We start from the raw sequence: 18,647 nt of genomic DNA, 5'->3' as shown, positions 1-18,647 counted from the left end.
TTACTTATGTCATGCTGTAATGTTACCTCAGTATACCATAGTAACATCTGACACTTATGTAATGTTACCTCAGTATACCATAGTAACATCTGACACTTATGTCATGCTGTAATGTTACCTCAGTATACCATAGTAACATCTGACACTTATGTAATGTTACCTCAGTATACCATAGTAACATCTGACACTTATGTAATGCTGTAATGTTACCTCAGTATACCATAGTAACATCTGACACTTATGTAATGCTGTAATGTTACCTCAGTATACCATAGTAACATCTGACACTTATGTAATGCTGTAATGTTACCTCAGTATACTATAGTAACATCTGACACTTATGTAATGTTACCTCAGTATACCATAGTAACATCTGACACTTATGTAATGCTGTAATGTTACCTCAGTATACTATAGTAACATCTGACACTTATGTCACGCTGTAATGTTACCTCAGTATACCATAGTAACATCTGACACTTATGTAAAGTTACCTCAGTATACCATAGTAACATCTGACACTTATGCATGTTGTAATGTTACCTCAGTATACCATAGTAACATCTGACACTTATGTAATGCTGTAATGTTACCTCAGTATACCATAGTAACATCTGACACTTATGTAATGCTGTAATGTTACCTCAGTATACCATAGTAACATCTGACACTTATGTAATGCTGTAATGTTACCTCAGTATACCATAGTAACATCAGACACTTATGTAATGCTGTAATGTTACCTCAGTATACTATAGTAACATCTGACACTTATGTAATGTTACCTCAGTATACCATAGTAACATCTGACACTTATGTAATGCTGTAATAATGTTACCTCAGTATACTATAGTAACATCTGACACTTATGTAATGCTGTAATGTTACCTCAGTAAACCATAGTAACATCTGACACTTATGTAATGCTGTAATGTTACCTCAGTATATCATAGTAACATCTGACACTTATGTAATGTCACCTCAGTATACCATAGTAACATCTGACACAAAGGTCTAATAACACTGAAGCAGCAAACTTTGTGACAACCAATACTTGTGTCATTCTCAAAACTTTTGACCATGGCTGCAGAGTCCCAGTAATACATTATATGTGTAAGTACAGCTGCACAGCACTACTCCTCTTGCTCTGTACAATTCCAGTAACATATTATATGTACACTGCACAGTGCCACTTCTCTTACTATGTACGCTTCCAGTTTTTAGATGTGTAAGTACGCTGCACAGCACCACTTCTCTTACTATGTACGGTCCCAGTAACATATTATATATAAGTTGCACAGTACCACTTCTCTTGCTGTGTACGGTCCCAGTAACATATTATATACAAGTTGCACAGTACCACTTCTCTTGTTGTGTACGGTCCCAGTAACATATTATATGTACACTGCACAGTACCACTTCTCTTACTATGTACGGTCCCAGTAACATATTATATGTACACTGCACAGCACCACTTATCTTACTATGTACGGTCCCAGTAACATATTATATATAAGCTGCACAGTACCACTTCTCTTGCTGTGTACGGTCCCAGTAACATATTATATATAAGCTGCACAGTACCACTTCTCTTACTATGTACGGTCCCAGTAACATATTATATACAAGTTGCACAGTACCACTTCTCTTGCTGTGTACGGTTCCAGTAACATATTATATATAGGTTGCACAGTACCACTTCTCTTGCTGTGTACGGTCCCAGTAACATATTATATACAAGTTGCACAGTACCACTTCTCTTACTATGTACGGTCCCAGTAACATATTATATGTACACTGCACAGTGCCACTTCTCTTACTATGTACGGTCCCAGTTTTTAGATGTGTAAGTACGCTGCACAGCACCACTTATCTTACTATGTACGGTCCCAGTAACATATTATATACAAGTTGCACAGTACCACTTCTCTTGCTGTGTACGGTCCCAGTAACATATTATATACAAGTTGCACAGTACCACTTCTCTTACTATGTACGGTCCCAGTAACATATTATATGTACACTGCACAGTACCACTTCTCTTACTATGTACGGTCCCAGTAACATATTATATGTACACTGCACAGTACCACTTCTCTTACTATGTACGGTCCCAGTAACATATTACATATAAGTTGCACAGTACCACTTCTCTTACTATGTACGGTCCCAGTAACATATTATATGTACACTGCACAGTGCCACTTCTCTTACTATGTACGGTCCCAGTTTATAGATGTATAAGTACGTTGCACAGCACCACTTATCTTACTATGTACGGTCCCAGTAACATATTATATACAAGCTGCACAGTACCACTTATCTTACTATGTACGGTCCCAGTAACAGATTATATACAAGTTGCACAGTACCACTTCTCTTGCCATGTACAGTCCCAGTAACATATTATATACAAGTCGCACAGTACCACTTCTCTTGCTGTGTACGGTCCCAGTAACATATTATATATAAGTTGCACAGTACCACTTCTCTTGCTGTGTACGGTCCCAGTAACATATTATATATAAGCTGCACAGCACCACTTCTCTTGCTGTGTACGGTCCCAGTAACATATTATATGTAAGTTGCACAGTACCACTTCTCTTGCTGTGTACGGTCCCAGTAACATATTATATGTACACTGCACAGTACCACTTCTCTTACTATGTACGGTCCAAGTAACATATTATATGTACACTGCACTGTACCACTTCTCTTACTATGTACGGTCCCAGTAACATATTATATGTACAATGCACAGCAACACTTATCTTACTATGTACGGTCCCAGTAATATATTATATATAAGCTGCACAGTACCACTTCTCTTGCTGTGTACGGTCCCAGTAACATATTATATATAAGCTGCACAGTACCACTTCTCTTACTATGTACGGTCCCAGTAACATATTATATACAAGTTGCACAGTACCACTTCTCTTGCTGTGTACGGTCCCAGTAACATATTATATATAAGTTGCACAGTACCACTTCTCTTGCTGTGTACGGTCCCAGTAACATATTATATATAAGTTGCACAGTACCACTTCTCTTGCTGTGTACGGTCCCAGTAACATATTATATACAAGTTGCACAGTACCACTTCTCTTACTATGTACGGTCCCAGTAACATATTATATATAAGTTGCAAAGTACCACTTCTCTTGCTGTGTACGGTCACAGAAACATATTATATGTACACTGCACAGTACCACTTCTCTTACTATGTACGGTCCCAGTAACATATTATATGTACACTGCACAGTACCACTTCTCTTACTATGTATGGTCCCAGTAACATATTATATATAAGTTGCACAGTACCACTTCTCTTACTATGTACGGTCCCAGTAACATATTATATGTACACTGCACAGTGCCACTTCTCTTACTATGTACGGTCCCAGTTTATAGATGTGTAAGTACGCTGCACAGCACCACTTATCTTACTATGTACGGTCCCAGTAACATATTATATACAAGTTGCACAGTACCACTTATCTTACTATGTACGGTCCCAGTAACATATTATATACAAGTTGCACAGTACCACTTCTCTTGCCATGTACAGTCCCAGTAACATATTATATACAAGTCGCACAGTACCACTTCTCTTGCTGTGTACGGTCCCAGTAACATATTATATATAAGTTGCACAGTACCACTTCTCTTGCTGTGTACGGTCCCAGTAACATATTATATATAAGCTGCACAGCACCACTTCTCTTGCTGTGTACGGTCCCAGTAACATATTATATGTAAGTTGCACAGCACCACTTCTCTTGCTGTGTACGGTCCCAGTAACATATTATATACAAGTTGCACAGTACCACTTCTCTTGCTGTGTACGGTCCCAGTAACATATTATATATAAGCTGCACAGTACCACTTCTCTTACTATGTACGGTCCCAGTAACATATTATATACAAGTTGCACAGTACCACTTCTCTTGCTGTGTACGGTCCCAGTAACATATTATATATAAGCTGCACAGCACCACTTCTCTTGCTGTGTACGGTCCCAGTAACATATTATATATAAGTTGCACAGTACCACTTCTCTTGCTGTGTACGGTCCCAGTAACATATTATATGTACACTGCACAGTACCACTTCTTATACTATGTACGGTCCCAGTAACATATTATATGTACACTGCACAGTACCACTTCTCTTACTATGTACGGTCCCAGTAACATATTATATACAAGTTGCACAGTACCACTTCTCTTGCTGTGTACGGTCCCAGTAACATATTATATATAAGTTGCACAGTACCACTTCTCTTGCTGTGTACGGTCCCAGTAACATATTATATATAAGTTGCACAGTACCACTTCTCATGCTGTGTACGGTCCCAGTAACATATTATATACAAGTTGCACAGTACCACTTCTCTTACTATGTACGGTCCCAGTAACATATTATATATAAGTTGCACAGTACCACTTCTCTTGCTGTGTACGGTCACAGAAACATATTATATATAAGTTGCATAGTACCACTTCTCTTGCTGTGTACGGTCCCAGTAACATATTATATACAAGTTGCACAGTACAACTTCTCTTACTATGTCCGGTCCCAGTAACATATTATATGTACACTGCACAGTGCCACTTCTCTTACTATGTACGGTCCCAGTTTTTAGATGTGTAAGTACGCTGCACAGCACCACTTCTCTTACTATGTACGGTCCCAGTAACATATTATATATAAGTTGCACAGTACCACTTCTCTTACTATGTATGGTCCCAGTAACATATTATATGTACACTGCACAGTGCCACTTCTCTTACTATGTACGGTCCCAGTAACATATTAAATGTACACTGCACAGGGCCACTTCTCTTACTATGTACGGTCCCAGTTTATAGATGTGTAAGTACGCTGCACAGCACCACTTATCTTACTATGTACGGTCCCAGTAACATATTATATACAAGTTGCACAGTACCACTTATCTTACTATGTACGGTCCCAGTAACATATTATATACAAGTTGCACAGTACCACTTCTCTTGCCATGTACAGTCCCAGTAACATATTATATACAAGTTGCACAGTACCACTTCTCTTGCTGTGTACGGTCCCTGAAACATATTATATATAAGTTGCACAGTACCACTTCTCTTGCCGTGTACGGTCCCATTAACATATTATATATAAGTTGCACAGTACCACTTCTCTTGCTGTGTACGGTCCCAGTAACATATTATATATAAGTTGCACAGTACCACTTCTCTTGCCATGTACAGTCCCAGTAACATATTATATACAAGTTGCACAGCACCACTTCTCTTGCTGTGTACGGTCCCAGTAACATATTATATATAAGTTGCACAGTACCACTTCTCTTGCCATGTACAGTCCCAGTAACATATTATATATAAGTTGCACAGTACCACTTCTCTTGCTGTGTACGGTCCCAGTAACATATTATATATAAGTTGCACAGTACCACTTCTCTTGCCATGTACAGTCCCAGTAACATATTATATATATAAGTTGCACAGCACCACTTCTCTTGCTGTGTACGGTCCCAGTAACATATTATATATAAGCTGCACAGCACCACTTCTCTTGCTGTGTACGGTCGCAGTAACATATTATATATAAGCTGCACAGCACCACTTCTCTTGCTGTGTACGGTCCCAGTAACATATTATATATAAGTTGCACAGTACCACTTCTCTTGCTGTGTACGGTCCCAGTAACATATTATATATAAGTTGCACAGTACCACTTCTCTTGCTGTGTACGGTCCCAGTAACATATTATATATAAGTTGCACAGTACCACTTCTCTTACTATGTACGGTCCCAGTAACATATTATATATAAGTTGCACAGTACCACTTCTCTTGCTGTGTACGGTCCCAGTAACATATTATATATAAGTTGCACAGTACCACTTCTCTTGCTGTGTACGGTCCCAGTATCATATTATATACAAGTTGCACAGTACCACTTCTCTTACTATGTACCTTCCCAGTAACATATTATATGTACACTGCACAGTGCCACTTCTCTTACTATGTACGGTCCCAGTTTTTAGATGTGTAAGTACGCTGCACAGCACCACTTATCTTACTATGTACGGTCCCAGTAACATATTATATACAAGTTGCACAGTACCACTTCTCTTGCTGTGTACGGTCCCAGTAACATATTATATACAAGTTGCACAGTACCACATCTCTTACTATGTACGGTCCCAGTAACATATTATATGTACACTGCACAGTACCACTTCTCTTACTATGTACGGTCCCAGTAACATATTATATGTACACTGCACAGTACCACTTCTCTTACTATGTACGGTCCCAGTAACATATTATATATAAGTTGCACAGTACCACTTCTCTTACTATGTACGGTCCCAGTAACATATTATATGTACACTGCACAGTGCCACTTCTCTTACTATGTACGGTCCCAGTAACATATTATATGTACACTGCACAGTGCCACTTCTCTTACTATGTACGGTCCCAGTTTATAGATGTGTAAGTACGCTGCACAGCACCACTTATCTTACTGTGTACGGTCCCAGTAACATATTATATACAAGTTGCACAGTACCACATATCTTACTATGTACGGTCCCAGTAACATATTATATACAAGTTGCACAGTACCATTTCTCTTGCTGTGTACGGTCCCAGTAACATATTATATATAAGTTGCACAGTACCACTTCTCTAACCATGTACAGTCCCAGTAACATATTATATACAAGTTGCACAGCACCACTTATCTTACTGTGTACGGTCCCAGTAACATATTATATATAAGTTGCACAGTACCACTTCTCTTGCTGTGTACGGTCCCAGTAACATATTATATATAAGTTGCACAGTACCACTTCTCTTGCTGTGTACGGTCCCAGTAACATATTATATACAAGTTGCACAGTACCACTTCTCTTACTATGTACGGTCCCAGTAACATATTATATGTACACTGCACAGTGCCACTTCTCTTACTATGTACGGTCCCAGTTTTTAGATGTGTAAGTACGCTGCACAGCACCACTTCTCTTACTATGTACGGTCCCAGTAACATATTATATATAAGTTGCACAGTACCACTTCTCTTACTATGTACGGTCCCAGTAACATATTATATGTACACTGCACAGTGCCACTTCTCTTACTATGTACGGTCCCAGTAACATATTATATGTACACTGCACAATGCCACTTCTCTTACTATGTACGGTCCCAATTTATAGATGTGTAAGTACGCTGCACAGCACCACTTATCTTACTATGTACGGTCCCAGTAACATATTATATACAAGTTGCACAGTACCACTTATCTTACTATGTACGGTCCCAGTAACATATTATATACAAGGTGCACAGTACCACTTCTCTTGCCATGTACAGTCCCAGTAACATATTATATGTACACTGCACAGTACCACTTCTCTTACTATGTACGGTCCCAGTAACATATTATATGTACACTGCACAGTACCACTTCTCTTACTATGTACGGTCCCAGTAACATATTATATGTACACTGCACAGCACCACTTATCTTACTATGTACGGTACCAGTAACATATTATATATAAGCTGCACAGTACCACTTCTCTTGCTGTGTACGGTCCAAGTAACATATTATATATAAGCTGCACAGTACCACTTCTCTTACTTTGTACGGTCCCAGTAACATATTATATACAAGTTGCACAGTACCACTTCTCTTGCTGTGTACGGTCCAGGTAACATATTATATATAAGTTGCACAGTACCACTTCTCTTGCCATGTACAGTCCCAGTAACATATTATATATAAGTTGCACAGCACCACTTCTCTTGCTGTGTACGGTCCCAGTAACATATTATATATAAGCTGCACAGCACCACTTCTCTTGCTGTGTACGGTCCCAGTAACATATTATATATAAGCTGCACAGCACCACTTCTCTTGCTGTGTACGGTCCCAGTAACATATTATATATAAGTTTCACAGTACCACTTCTCTTGCTGAGTACGGTCCCAGTAACATATTATATGTACACTGCACAGTACCACTTCTCTTACTATGTACGGTCCCAGTAACATATTATATGTACACTGCACAGTACCACTTCTCTTACTATGTACGGTCCCAGTAACATATTATATGTACACTGCACAGCACCACTTATCTTACTATGTACGGTCCCAGTAACATATTATATATAAGCTGCACAGTACCACTTCTCTTGCTGTGTACGGTCCCAGTAACATATTATATATAAGCTGCACAGTACCACTTCTCTTACTATGTACGGTCCCAGTAACATATTATATACAAGTTGCACAGTACCACTTCTCTTACTATGTACGGTCCCAGTAACATATTATATACAAGTTGGACAGTACCACTTCTCTTGCTGTGTACGGTCCCAGTAACATATTATATATAAGTTGCACAGTACCACTTCTCTTGCTGTGTACGGTCCCAGTAACATATTATATATAAGTTGCACAGTACCACTTCTCTTGCTGTGTACGGTCCCAGTAACATATTATATATAAGTTGCACAGTACCACTTCTCTTGCTGTGTACGGTCCCAGTAACATATTATATACAAGTTGCACAGTACCACTTCTCTTACTATGTACGGTCCAGTAACATATTATATGTACACTGCACAGTGCCACTTCTCTTACTATGTACGGTCCCAGTTTTTAGATGTGTAAGTACGCTGCACAGCACCACTTATCTTACTATGTACGGTCCCAGTAACATATTATATACAAGTTGCACAGTACCACTTCTCTTGCCATGTACAGTCCCAGTAACATATTATATATAAGTTGCACAGCACCACTTCTCTTGCTGTGTACGGTCCCAGTAACATATTATATATAAGCTGCACAGCACCACTTCTCTTGCTGTGTACGGTCCCAGTAACATATTATATATAAGCTGCACAGCACCACTTCTCTTGCTGTGTACGGTCCCAGTAACATATTATATATAAGTTGCACAGTACCACTTCTCTTGCTGTGTACGGTCCCAGTAACATATTATATGTACACTGTACAGTACCACTTCTCTTACTATGTACGGTCCCAGTAACATATTATATGTACACTGCACAGTACCTCTTCTCTTACTATGTACGGTCCCAGTAACATATTATATGTACACTGCACAGCACCACTTATCTTACTATGTACGGTACCAGTAACATATTATATATAAGCTGCACAGTACCACTTCTCTTACTTTGTACGGTCCCAGTAACATATTATATACAAGTTGCACAGTACCACTTCTCTTGCTGTGTACGGTCCCAGTAACATATTATATATAAGTTGCACAGTACCACTTCTCTTGCCATGTACAGTCCCAGTAACATATTATATATAAGTTGCACAGCACCACTTCTCTTGCTGTGTACGGTCCCAGTAACATATTATATATAAGCTGCACAGCACCACTTCTCTTGCTGTGTACGGTCCCAGTAACATATTATATGTACACTGCACAGCACCACTTATCTTACTATGTACGGTCCCAGTAACATATTATATATAAGCTGCACAGTACCACTTCTCTTGCTGTGTACGGTCCCAGTAACATATTATATACAAGTTGCACAGCACCACTTCTCTTGCTGTGTACGGTCCCAGTATTATATATAAGTTGCACAGTACCACTTCTCTTGCTGTGTACGGTCCCAGTAACATATTATATATAAGTTCGCACAGTACCACTTCTCTTGCTGTGTACGGTCCCAGTAACATATTATATATAAGTTGCACAGTACCACTTCTCTTGCTGTGTACGGTCCCAGTAACATATTATATACAAGTTGCACAGTACCACTTCTCTTACTATGTACGGTCCCAGTAACATATTATATGTACACTGCACAGTGCCACTTCTCTTACTATGTACGGTCCCCAGTTTTTAGATGTGTAAGTACGCTGCACAGCACCACTTATCTTACTATGTACGGTCCCAGTAACATATTATATACAAGTTGCACAGTACCACTTCTCTTGCTGTGTACGGTCCCCAGTAACATATTATATACAAGTTGCACAGTACCACTTCTCTTACTATGTACGGTCCCAGTAACATATTATATACAAGTTGCACAGTACCACTTCTCTTGCTGTGTACGGTCCCAGTAACATATTATATATAAGATGCAGCACAGCACCACTTCTCTTGCTGTGTACGGTCCCAGTAACATATTATATATAAGCTGCACAGCACCACTTCTCTTGCTGTGTACGGTCCCAGTAACATATTATATATATAAGTTGCACAGTACCACTTCTCTTGCTGTGTGCGGTCCCAGTAACATATTATATATAAGTTGCACAGCACCACTTCTCTTGCTGTGTACGGTCCCAGTAACATATTATATATAAGTTGCACAGTACCACTTCTCTTGCTGTGTATTATATATAAGCTGCACAGCACCACTTCTCTTGCTGTGTACGGTCCCAGTAACATATTATATATAAGTTGCACAGTACCACTTCTCTTGCTGTGTGCGGTCCCAGTAACATATTATATGTACACTGCACAGTACCACTTCTCTTACTATGTACGGTCCCAGTAACATATTATATGTACACTGCACAGTACCACTTCTCTTACTATGTACGGTCCCAGTAACATATTATATATAAGCTGCACAGTACCACTTCTCTTACTATGTACGGTCCCAGTAACATATTATATATAAGTTGCACAGCACCACTTCTCTTGCTGTGTACGGTCCCAGTAACATATTATATATAAGCTGCACAGCACCACTTCTCTTGCTGTGTACGGTCCCAGTAACATATTATATGTACACTGCACAGCACCACTTATCTACTATGTACGGTCCCAGTAACATATTATATATAAGCTGCACAGTACCACTTCTCTTGCTGTGTATTATATATAAGCTGCACAGCACCACTTCTCTTGCTGTGTACGGTCCCAGTAACATATTATATATAAGCTGCACAGTACCACTTCTCTTACTTTGTACGGTCCCAGTAACATATTATATACAAGTTGCACAGTACCACTTCTCTTGCTGTGTACGGTCCCAGTAACATATTATATATAAGTTGCACAGTACCACTTCTCTTGCCATGTACAGTCCCAGTAACATATTATATATAAGTTGCACAGCACCAACTTCTCTTGCTGTGTACGGTCCCAGTAACATATTATATATAAGCTGCACAGCACCACTTCTCTTGCTGTGTACGGTCCCAGTAACATATTATATGTACACTGCACAGCACCACTTATCTTACTATGTACGGTCCCAGTAACATATTATATATAAGCTGCACAGTACCACTTCTCTTGCTGTGTACGGTCCCAGTAACATATTATATACAAGTTGCACAGCACCACTTCTCTTGCACAGCACCACTTCTCTTGCTGTGTACGGTCCCAGTATTATATATAAGTTGCACAGTACCACTTCTCTTGCTGTGTACGGTCCCAGTAACATATTATATATAAGTTGCACAGTACCACTTCTCTTGCTGTGTACGGTCCCAGTAACATATTATATATAAGTTGCACAGTACCACTTCTCTTGCTGTGTACGGTCCCAGTAACATATTATATACAAGTTGCACAGTACCACTTCTCTTACTATGTACGGTCCCAGTAACATATTATATGTACACTGCACAGTGCCACTTCTCTTACTATGTACGGTCCCAGTTTTTAGATGTGTAAGTACGCTGCACAGCACCACTTATCTTACTATGTACGGTCCCAGTAACATATTATATACAAGTTGCACAGTACCACTTCTCTTGCTGTGTACGGTCCCAGTAACATATTATATACAAGTTGCACAGTACCAACTTCTCTTACTATGTAACGGTCCCAGTAACATATTATATACAAGTTGCACAGTACCACTTCTCTTGCTGTGTACGGTCCCAGTAACATATTATATATAAGATGCAGCACAGCACCACTTCTCTTGCTGTGTACGGTCCCAGTAACATATTATATATAAGCTGCACAGCACCACTTCTCTTGCTGTGTACGGTCCCAGTAACATATTATATATATAAGTTGCACAGTACCACTTCTCTTGCTGTGTGCGGTCCCAGTAACTATATTATATATAAGTTGCACAGCACACACTTCTCTTGCTGTGTACGGTCCCAGTAACATATTATATATAAGTTGCACAGTACCACTTCTCTTGCTGTGTATTATATATAAGCTGCACAGCACCACTTCTCTTGCTGTGTACGGTCCCAGTAACATATTATATATAAGTTGCACAGTACCACTTCTCTTGCTGTGTGCGGTCCCAGTAACATATTATATGTACACTGCACAGTACCACTTCTCTTACTATGTACGGTCCCAGTAACATATTATATGTACACTGCACAGTACCACTTCTCTTACTATGTACGGTCCCAGTAACATATTATATATAAGCTGCACAGTACCACTTCTCTTACTATGTACGGTCCCAGTAACATATTATATACAAGTTGCACAGTACCACTTCTCTTGCTGTGTACGGTCCCAGTAACATATTATATATAAGTTGCACAGTACCACTTCTCTTGCTGTGTACGGTCCCAGTAACATATTATATACAAGTTGCACAGTACCACTTCTCTTACTATGTACGGTCCCAGTAACATATTATATATAAGTTGCACAGTACCACTTCTCTTGCTGTGTACGGTCCCAGAAACATATTATATATAAGTTGCACAGTACCACTTCTCTTGCTGTGTACGTCCCAGTAACATATTAATATAAGTTGCACAGTACCACTTCTCTTGCTGTGTACGGTCCCAGTAACATATTATATACAAGTTGCACAGTACCACTTCTCTTACTATGTACGGTCCCAGTAACATATTATATGTACACTGCACAGTGCCACTTCTCTTACTATGTACGGTCCCAGGTTTTAGATGCGTAAGTACGCTGCACAACACCACTTATCTTACTATGTACGGTCCCTGTAAATTATTATATACAAGTTGCACAGTACCACTTCTCTTGCTGTGTACGGTCCCAGTAACATATTATATACAAGTTGCACAGTACCACTTCTCTTACTATGTACGGTACCAGTAACATATTATATGTACACTGCACAGTACCACTTCTCTTACTATGTACGGTCCCAGTAACATATTATATGTACACTGCACAGTACCACTTCTCTTACTATGTACGGTCCCAGTAACATATTATATATAAGTTGCACAGTACCACTTCTCTTACTATGTACGGTCCCAGTAACATATTATATGTACAGTGCACAGTGCCACTTCTCTTACTATGTACGGTCCCAGTAACATATTATATGTACACTGCACAGTGCCACTTCTCTTACTATGTACGGTCCCAGTTTATAGATGTGTAAGTACGCTGCACAGCACCACTTATCTTACTATGTACGGTCCCAGTAACATATTATATACAAGTTGCACAGTACCACTTATCTTACTATGTAGTATGTACGGTCCCAGTAACATATTATATACAAGTTGCACAGTACCACTTCTCTTGCCATGTACAGTCCCAGTAACATATTATATACAAGTTGCACAGTACCACTTATCTTGCTGTGTACGGTCCCAGTAACATATTATATATAAGTTGCACAGTACCACTTCTCTTGCTGTGTACGGTCCCAGTAACATATTATATATAAGTTGCACAGTACCACTTCTCTTGCCATGTACAGTCCCAGTAACATATTATATATAAGTTGCACAGTACCACTTCTCTTGCTGTGTACGGTCCCAGTAACATATTATATATAAGTTGCACAGTACCACTTCTCTTGCTGTGTACGGTCCCAGTAACATATTATATATAAGTTGCACAGTACCACTTCTCTTGCTGTGTACGGTCCCAGTAACATATTATATATAAGTTGCACAGTACCACTTCTCTTGCTGTGTACGGTCCCAGTAACATATTATATATAAGTTGCACAGTACCACTTCTCTTGCTGTGTACGGTCCCAGTAACATATTATATATAAGTTGCACAGTACCACTTCTCTTGCCATGTACAGTCCCAGTAACATATTATATGTAAGTACATAGAGCCCCTTACTCTATGTCCCACATACCGGATTCCCTACCTACCCTATAATCCCCAGCACTCACCTCAGCACACTTGGATGACACTAGTATGGGGGTTTCTGGACTAGCATCCTGGCCATCAAGGGGGGTCTTTTGGGGGGTCTCCGGGGGCTGAGGAATCGCTTTCTCAATCCAGCTAAACATTTTGGGTCCTACAGAGACAAACACAGATTAGGAATTTCCTCCATGATTTGAAGCTGTTTAGGAAGCGGCCTCAGTAATAACCGGCAGATAAATAGCTATATGGTAATACAGGTCATATCCCGGGAAGGTCTGCTCCAGCAACGTACCTGATGCCAAGGCCAGTGCCCCTCTCCACACTCCCTACAGCCACTGTGGCAGCAGACTGAGCGGGCGGAGCGTCCTTGGCTTAATCTGCCTGGTGCTGAGACAGTTGATTACAGCCTGATCCCATTACTGACACATTAATCCCTAATATCTGCAGACGTCCCTGATCTGCTGACAGCACTCACCCCATCACTGGCTATAAGACTCCACACTGAGCAATCGCCTGAGGGGGAAACTACCCTATATATAGGCTCCAAGCTGGGCACTCGCCTGAGGGGGAAACTACCCTATATATAGGCTCCAAGCTGGGCACTCGCCTGAGGGGGGAACTACCCTATATATAGGCTCCAAGCTGGGCACTCGCCTGAGGGGGAAACTACCCTATATATAGGCTCCAAGCTGGGCACTCGCCTGAGGGGCAACCTACCCTATATATAGGCTCCAAGCTGGGCACTCGCCTGAGGGGGAAACTACCCTATATATAGGCTCCACGCTGAGCACTCGTCTGAGGGGGAAACTACCCTATATATAGGCTCCACGCTGAGCACTCGCCTGAGGGGGAAACTACCCTATATATAGGCTCCAAGCTGAGCACTCGCCTGAGGGGGGAACTACCCTATATATAGGCTCCAAGCTGGGCACTCGCCTGAGGGGTGAACTACCCTATATATAGGCTCCAAGCTGGGCACTCGCCTGAGGGGGGAACTACCCTATATATAGGCTCCAAGCTGGGCACTCGCCTGAGGGGGAAACTACCCTATATATAGGCTCCAAGCTGGGCACTCGCCTGAGGGGGAAACTAACCTATATATAGGCTCCAAGCTGGGCACTCGCCTGAGGGGCAACCTACCCTATATATAGGCTCCAAGCTGGGCACTCGCCTGAGGGGGAAACTACCCTATATATAGGCTCCACGCTGAGCACTCGCCTGAGGGGGAAACTACCCTATATATAGGCTCCAAGCTGAGCACTCGCCTGAGGGGGGAACTACCCTATATATAGGCTCCAAGCTGGGCACTCGCCTGAGGGGGGAACTACCCTATATATAGGTTCCAAGCTGGGCACTCGCCTGAGGGGGGAACTACCCTATATATAGGCTCCACGCTGAGCACTCGCCTGAGGGGGAAACTACCCTATATATAGGCTCCAAGCTGGGAACTCGCCTGAGGGGGAAACTACCCTATATATAGGCTCCAAGCTGAGCACTCGCCTGAGGGGGGAACTACCCTATATATAGGCTCCAAGCTGAGCACTCGCCTGAGGGGGGAACTACCCTATATATAGGCTCCAAGCTGGGCACTCGCCTGAGGGGGGAAAAACCCTATATATAGGCTCCACGCTGGGCACTCGCCTGAGGGGGAAACTACCCTATATATAGGCTCCAAGCTGGGAACTCGCCTGAGGGGGAAACTACCCTATATATATATACGCTCCAAGCTGAGCACTCGCCTGAGGGGGGAACTACCCTATATATAGGCTCCAAGCTGGGCACTCGTCTGAGGGGGAAACTACCCTATATATAGGCTCCAAGCTGAGCACTCGCCTGAGGGGGGATCTACCCTATATATATAGGCTCCAAGCTGGGCACTCGCCTGAGGGGGGAACTACCCTATATATAGGCTCCAAGCTGGACACTCGCCTGAGGGGGGAACTACCCTATATATATATACGCTCCAAGCTGAGCACTCGCCTGAGGGGGGAACTACCCTATATATAGGCTCCAAGCTGGGCACTCGTCTGAGGGGGAAACTACCCTATATATAGGCTCCAAGCTGAGCACTCGCCTGAGGGGGGAACTACCCTATATATATAGGCTCCAAGCTGGGCACTCGCCTGAGGGGGGAACTACCCTATATATAGGCTCCAAGCTGAGCACTCGCCTGAGGGGGGAACTACCCTATATATATAGGCTCCAAGCTGGGCACTCGCCTGAGGGGGAAACTACCCTATATATAGGCTCCAAGCTGAGCACTCGTCTGAGAGGGGAACTACCCTATATATATAGGCTCCAAGCTGGGCACTCGCCTGAGGGGGGAACTACCCTATATATAGGCTCCAAGCTGGGCACTCGCCTGAGGTCAACCTACCCTATATATAGGCTCCAAGCTGAGCACTCGCCTGAGGGGGGAACTACCCTATATATAGGCTCCAAGCTGGGCACTCGCCTGAGGGGGGAAAAACCCTATATATAGGCTCCACGCTGGGCACTCGCCTGAGGGGGAAACTACCCTATATATAGGCTCCAAGCTGGGAACTCGCCTGAGGGGGAAACTACCCTATATATATATACGCTCCAAGCTGAGCACTCGCCTGAGGGGGGAACTACCCTATATATAGGCTCCAAGCTGGGCACTCGTCTGAGGGGGAAACTACCCTATATATAGGCTCCAAGCTGAGCACTCGCCTGAGGGGGGATCTACCCTATATATATAGGCTCCAAGCTGGGCACTCGCCTGAGGGGGGAACTACCCTATATATAGGCTCCAAGCTGGACACTCGCCTGAGGGGGGAACTACCCTATATATATATACGCTCCAAGCTGAGCACTCGCCTGAGGGGGGAACTACCCTATATATAGGCTCCAAGCTGGGCACTCGTCTGAGGGGGAAACTACCCTATATATAGGCTCCAAGCTGAGCACTCGCCTGAGGGGGGAACTACCCTATATATATAGGCTCCAAGCTGGGCACTCGCCTGAGGGGGGAACTACCCTATATATAGGCTCCAAGCTGAGCACTCGCCTGAGGGGGGAACTACCCTATATATATAGGCTCCAAGCTGGGCACTCGCCTGAGGGGGAAACTACCCTATATATAGGCTCCAAGCTGAGCACTCGTCTGAGAGGGGAACTACCCTATATATATAGGCTCCAAGCTGGGCACTCGCCTGAGGGGGGAACTACCCTATATATAGGCTCCAAGCTGGGCACTCGCCTGAGGTCAACCTACCCTATATATAGGCTCCAAGCTGGGCACTCGCCTGAGGGGGAAACTACCCTATATATAGGCTCCAAGCTGGGCACTCGCCTGAGGGGCAACCTACCCTATATATAGGCTCCAAGCTGGGCACTCGCCTGAGGTCAACCTACCCTATATATAGGCTCCACGCTGGGCACTCGCTTGAGGGGGAAACTACCCTATATATAGGCTCCAAGCTGGGCACTCACCTGAGGGGGAAGCTACCCTATATATAGGCTCCAAGCTGGGCACTCGCCTGAGGGGGAAGCTACCCTATATATAGGCTCCAAGCTGGGCACTCGCCTGAGGGTGAAACTACCCTATATATAGGCTCCAAGCTAGGCACTCGCCTGAGGGGGAAACTACCCTATATATTGGCTCCACGCTGAGCACTCGTCTGAGGGGGAAGCTACCCTATATATAGGCTCCAAGCTGGGCACTCGCCTGAGGGTGAAACTACCCTATATATCGGCTCCAAGCTGGTCACTCGCCTGAGGGTGAAACTACCCTATATATAGGCTCCAAGCTGGGCACTCGCCTGAGGGGCAACCTACCCTATATATCGGCTCCAAGCTGGGCACTCGCCTGAGGGTGAAACTACCCTATATATAGGCTCCAAGCTGGGCACTCGCCTGAGGGGGAAACTACCATATATATAGGCTCCACGCTGGGTACTCGCCTGAGGGGGAAACTACCCTATATATAGGCTCCAAGCTGGGCACTCGCCTGAGGGACAACCTACCCTATATATAGGCTCCAAGCTGGGCACTCGCCTGAGAGGCAACCTACCCTATATATAGGCTCCAAGCTGGGCACTCGCCTGAGGGGGAAGCTACCCTATATATAGTCTCCACGCTGGGCACTCGCCTGAGGGGGAAACTACTCTATATTAAGGCTCCATGCTGGGCACTCGCCTGAGGGGGAAACTACCCTATATATAGGCTCCAAGCTGGGCACTCGCCTGAGGGGCAACCTACCCTATATATAGGCTCCAAGCTGGGAACTCGCCTGAGGGGCAACCTACCCTATATATAGGCTCCAAGCTGGGCACTCTCCTGAGGGGGAAACTACTCTATATATAGTCTCCACGCTGGGCACTCACCTGAGGGGGAAACTACGCTATATTAAGGCTCCACGCTGGGCACTCGCCTGAGGGGGAAACTACCCTATATATAGGTTCCAAGCTGGGCACTCGCCTGAGGGGCAACCTACCCTATATATAGGCTCCAAGCTGGGCACTCGCCTGAGGGGCAACCTACCCTATATATAGGCTCCAAGCTGGG

The 18,647-nt window shown here is 43.0% G+C and overlaps 1 protein-coding gene across 1 annotated transcript in view; it reads right to left on the bottom strand.

Annotated features, from left to right (window-relative positions):
- LOC148501207 (uncharacterized) overlaps window positions 1–14,263 on the bottom strand; it is a 149,362-nt gene extending 135,099 nt beyond the window's left edge. The window contains exon 1 of the mRNA XM_088450818.1: window positions 14,144–14,263. Within this exon, the coding sequence (XP_088306944.1) occupies window positions 14,144–14,263 (120 nt within the window). The remainder of the gene's footprint in view (window positions 1–14,143) is intronic.
- Between the last annotated feature and the right edge of the window lie 4,384 nt (window positions 14,264–18,647).

This window comes from Taudactylus pleione, unplaced genomic scaffold, assembly GCF_031769625.1.
Source record: "Taudactylus pleione unplaced genomic scaffold, aTauple2 ptg000526l, whole genome shotgun sequence".
Lineage (NCBI taxonomy): Eukaryota > Metazoa > Chordata > Amphibia > Anura > Myobatrachidae > Taudactylus > Taudactylus pleione.
Note: the sequence above shows the minus strand (reverse complement) of the source record. Positions and strands in the feature narration are given on the sequence as shown.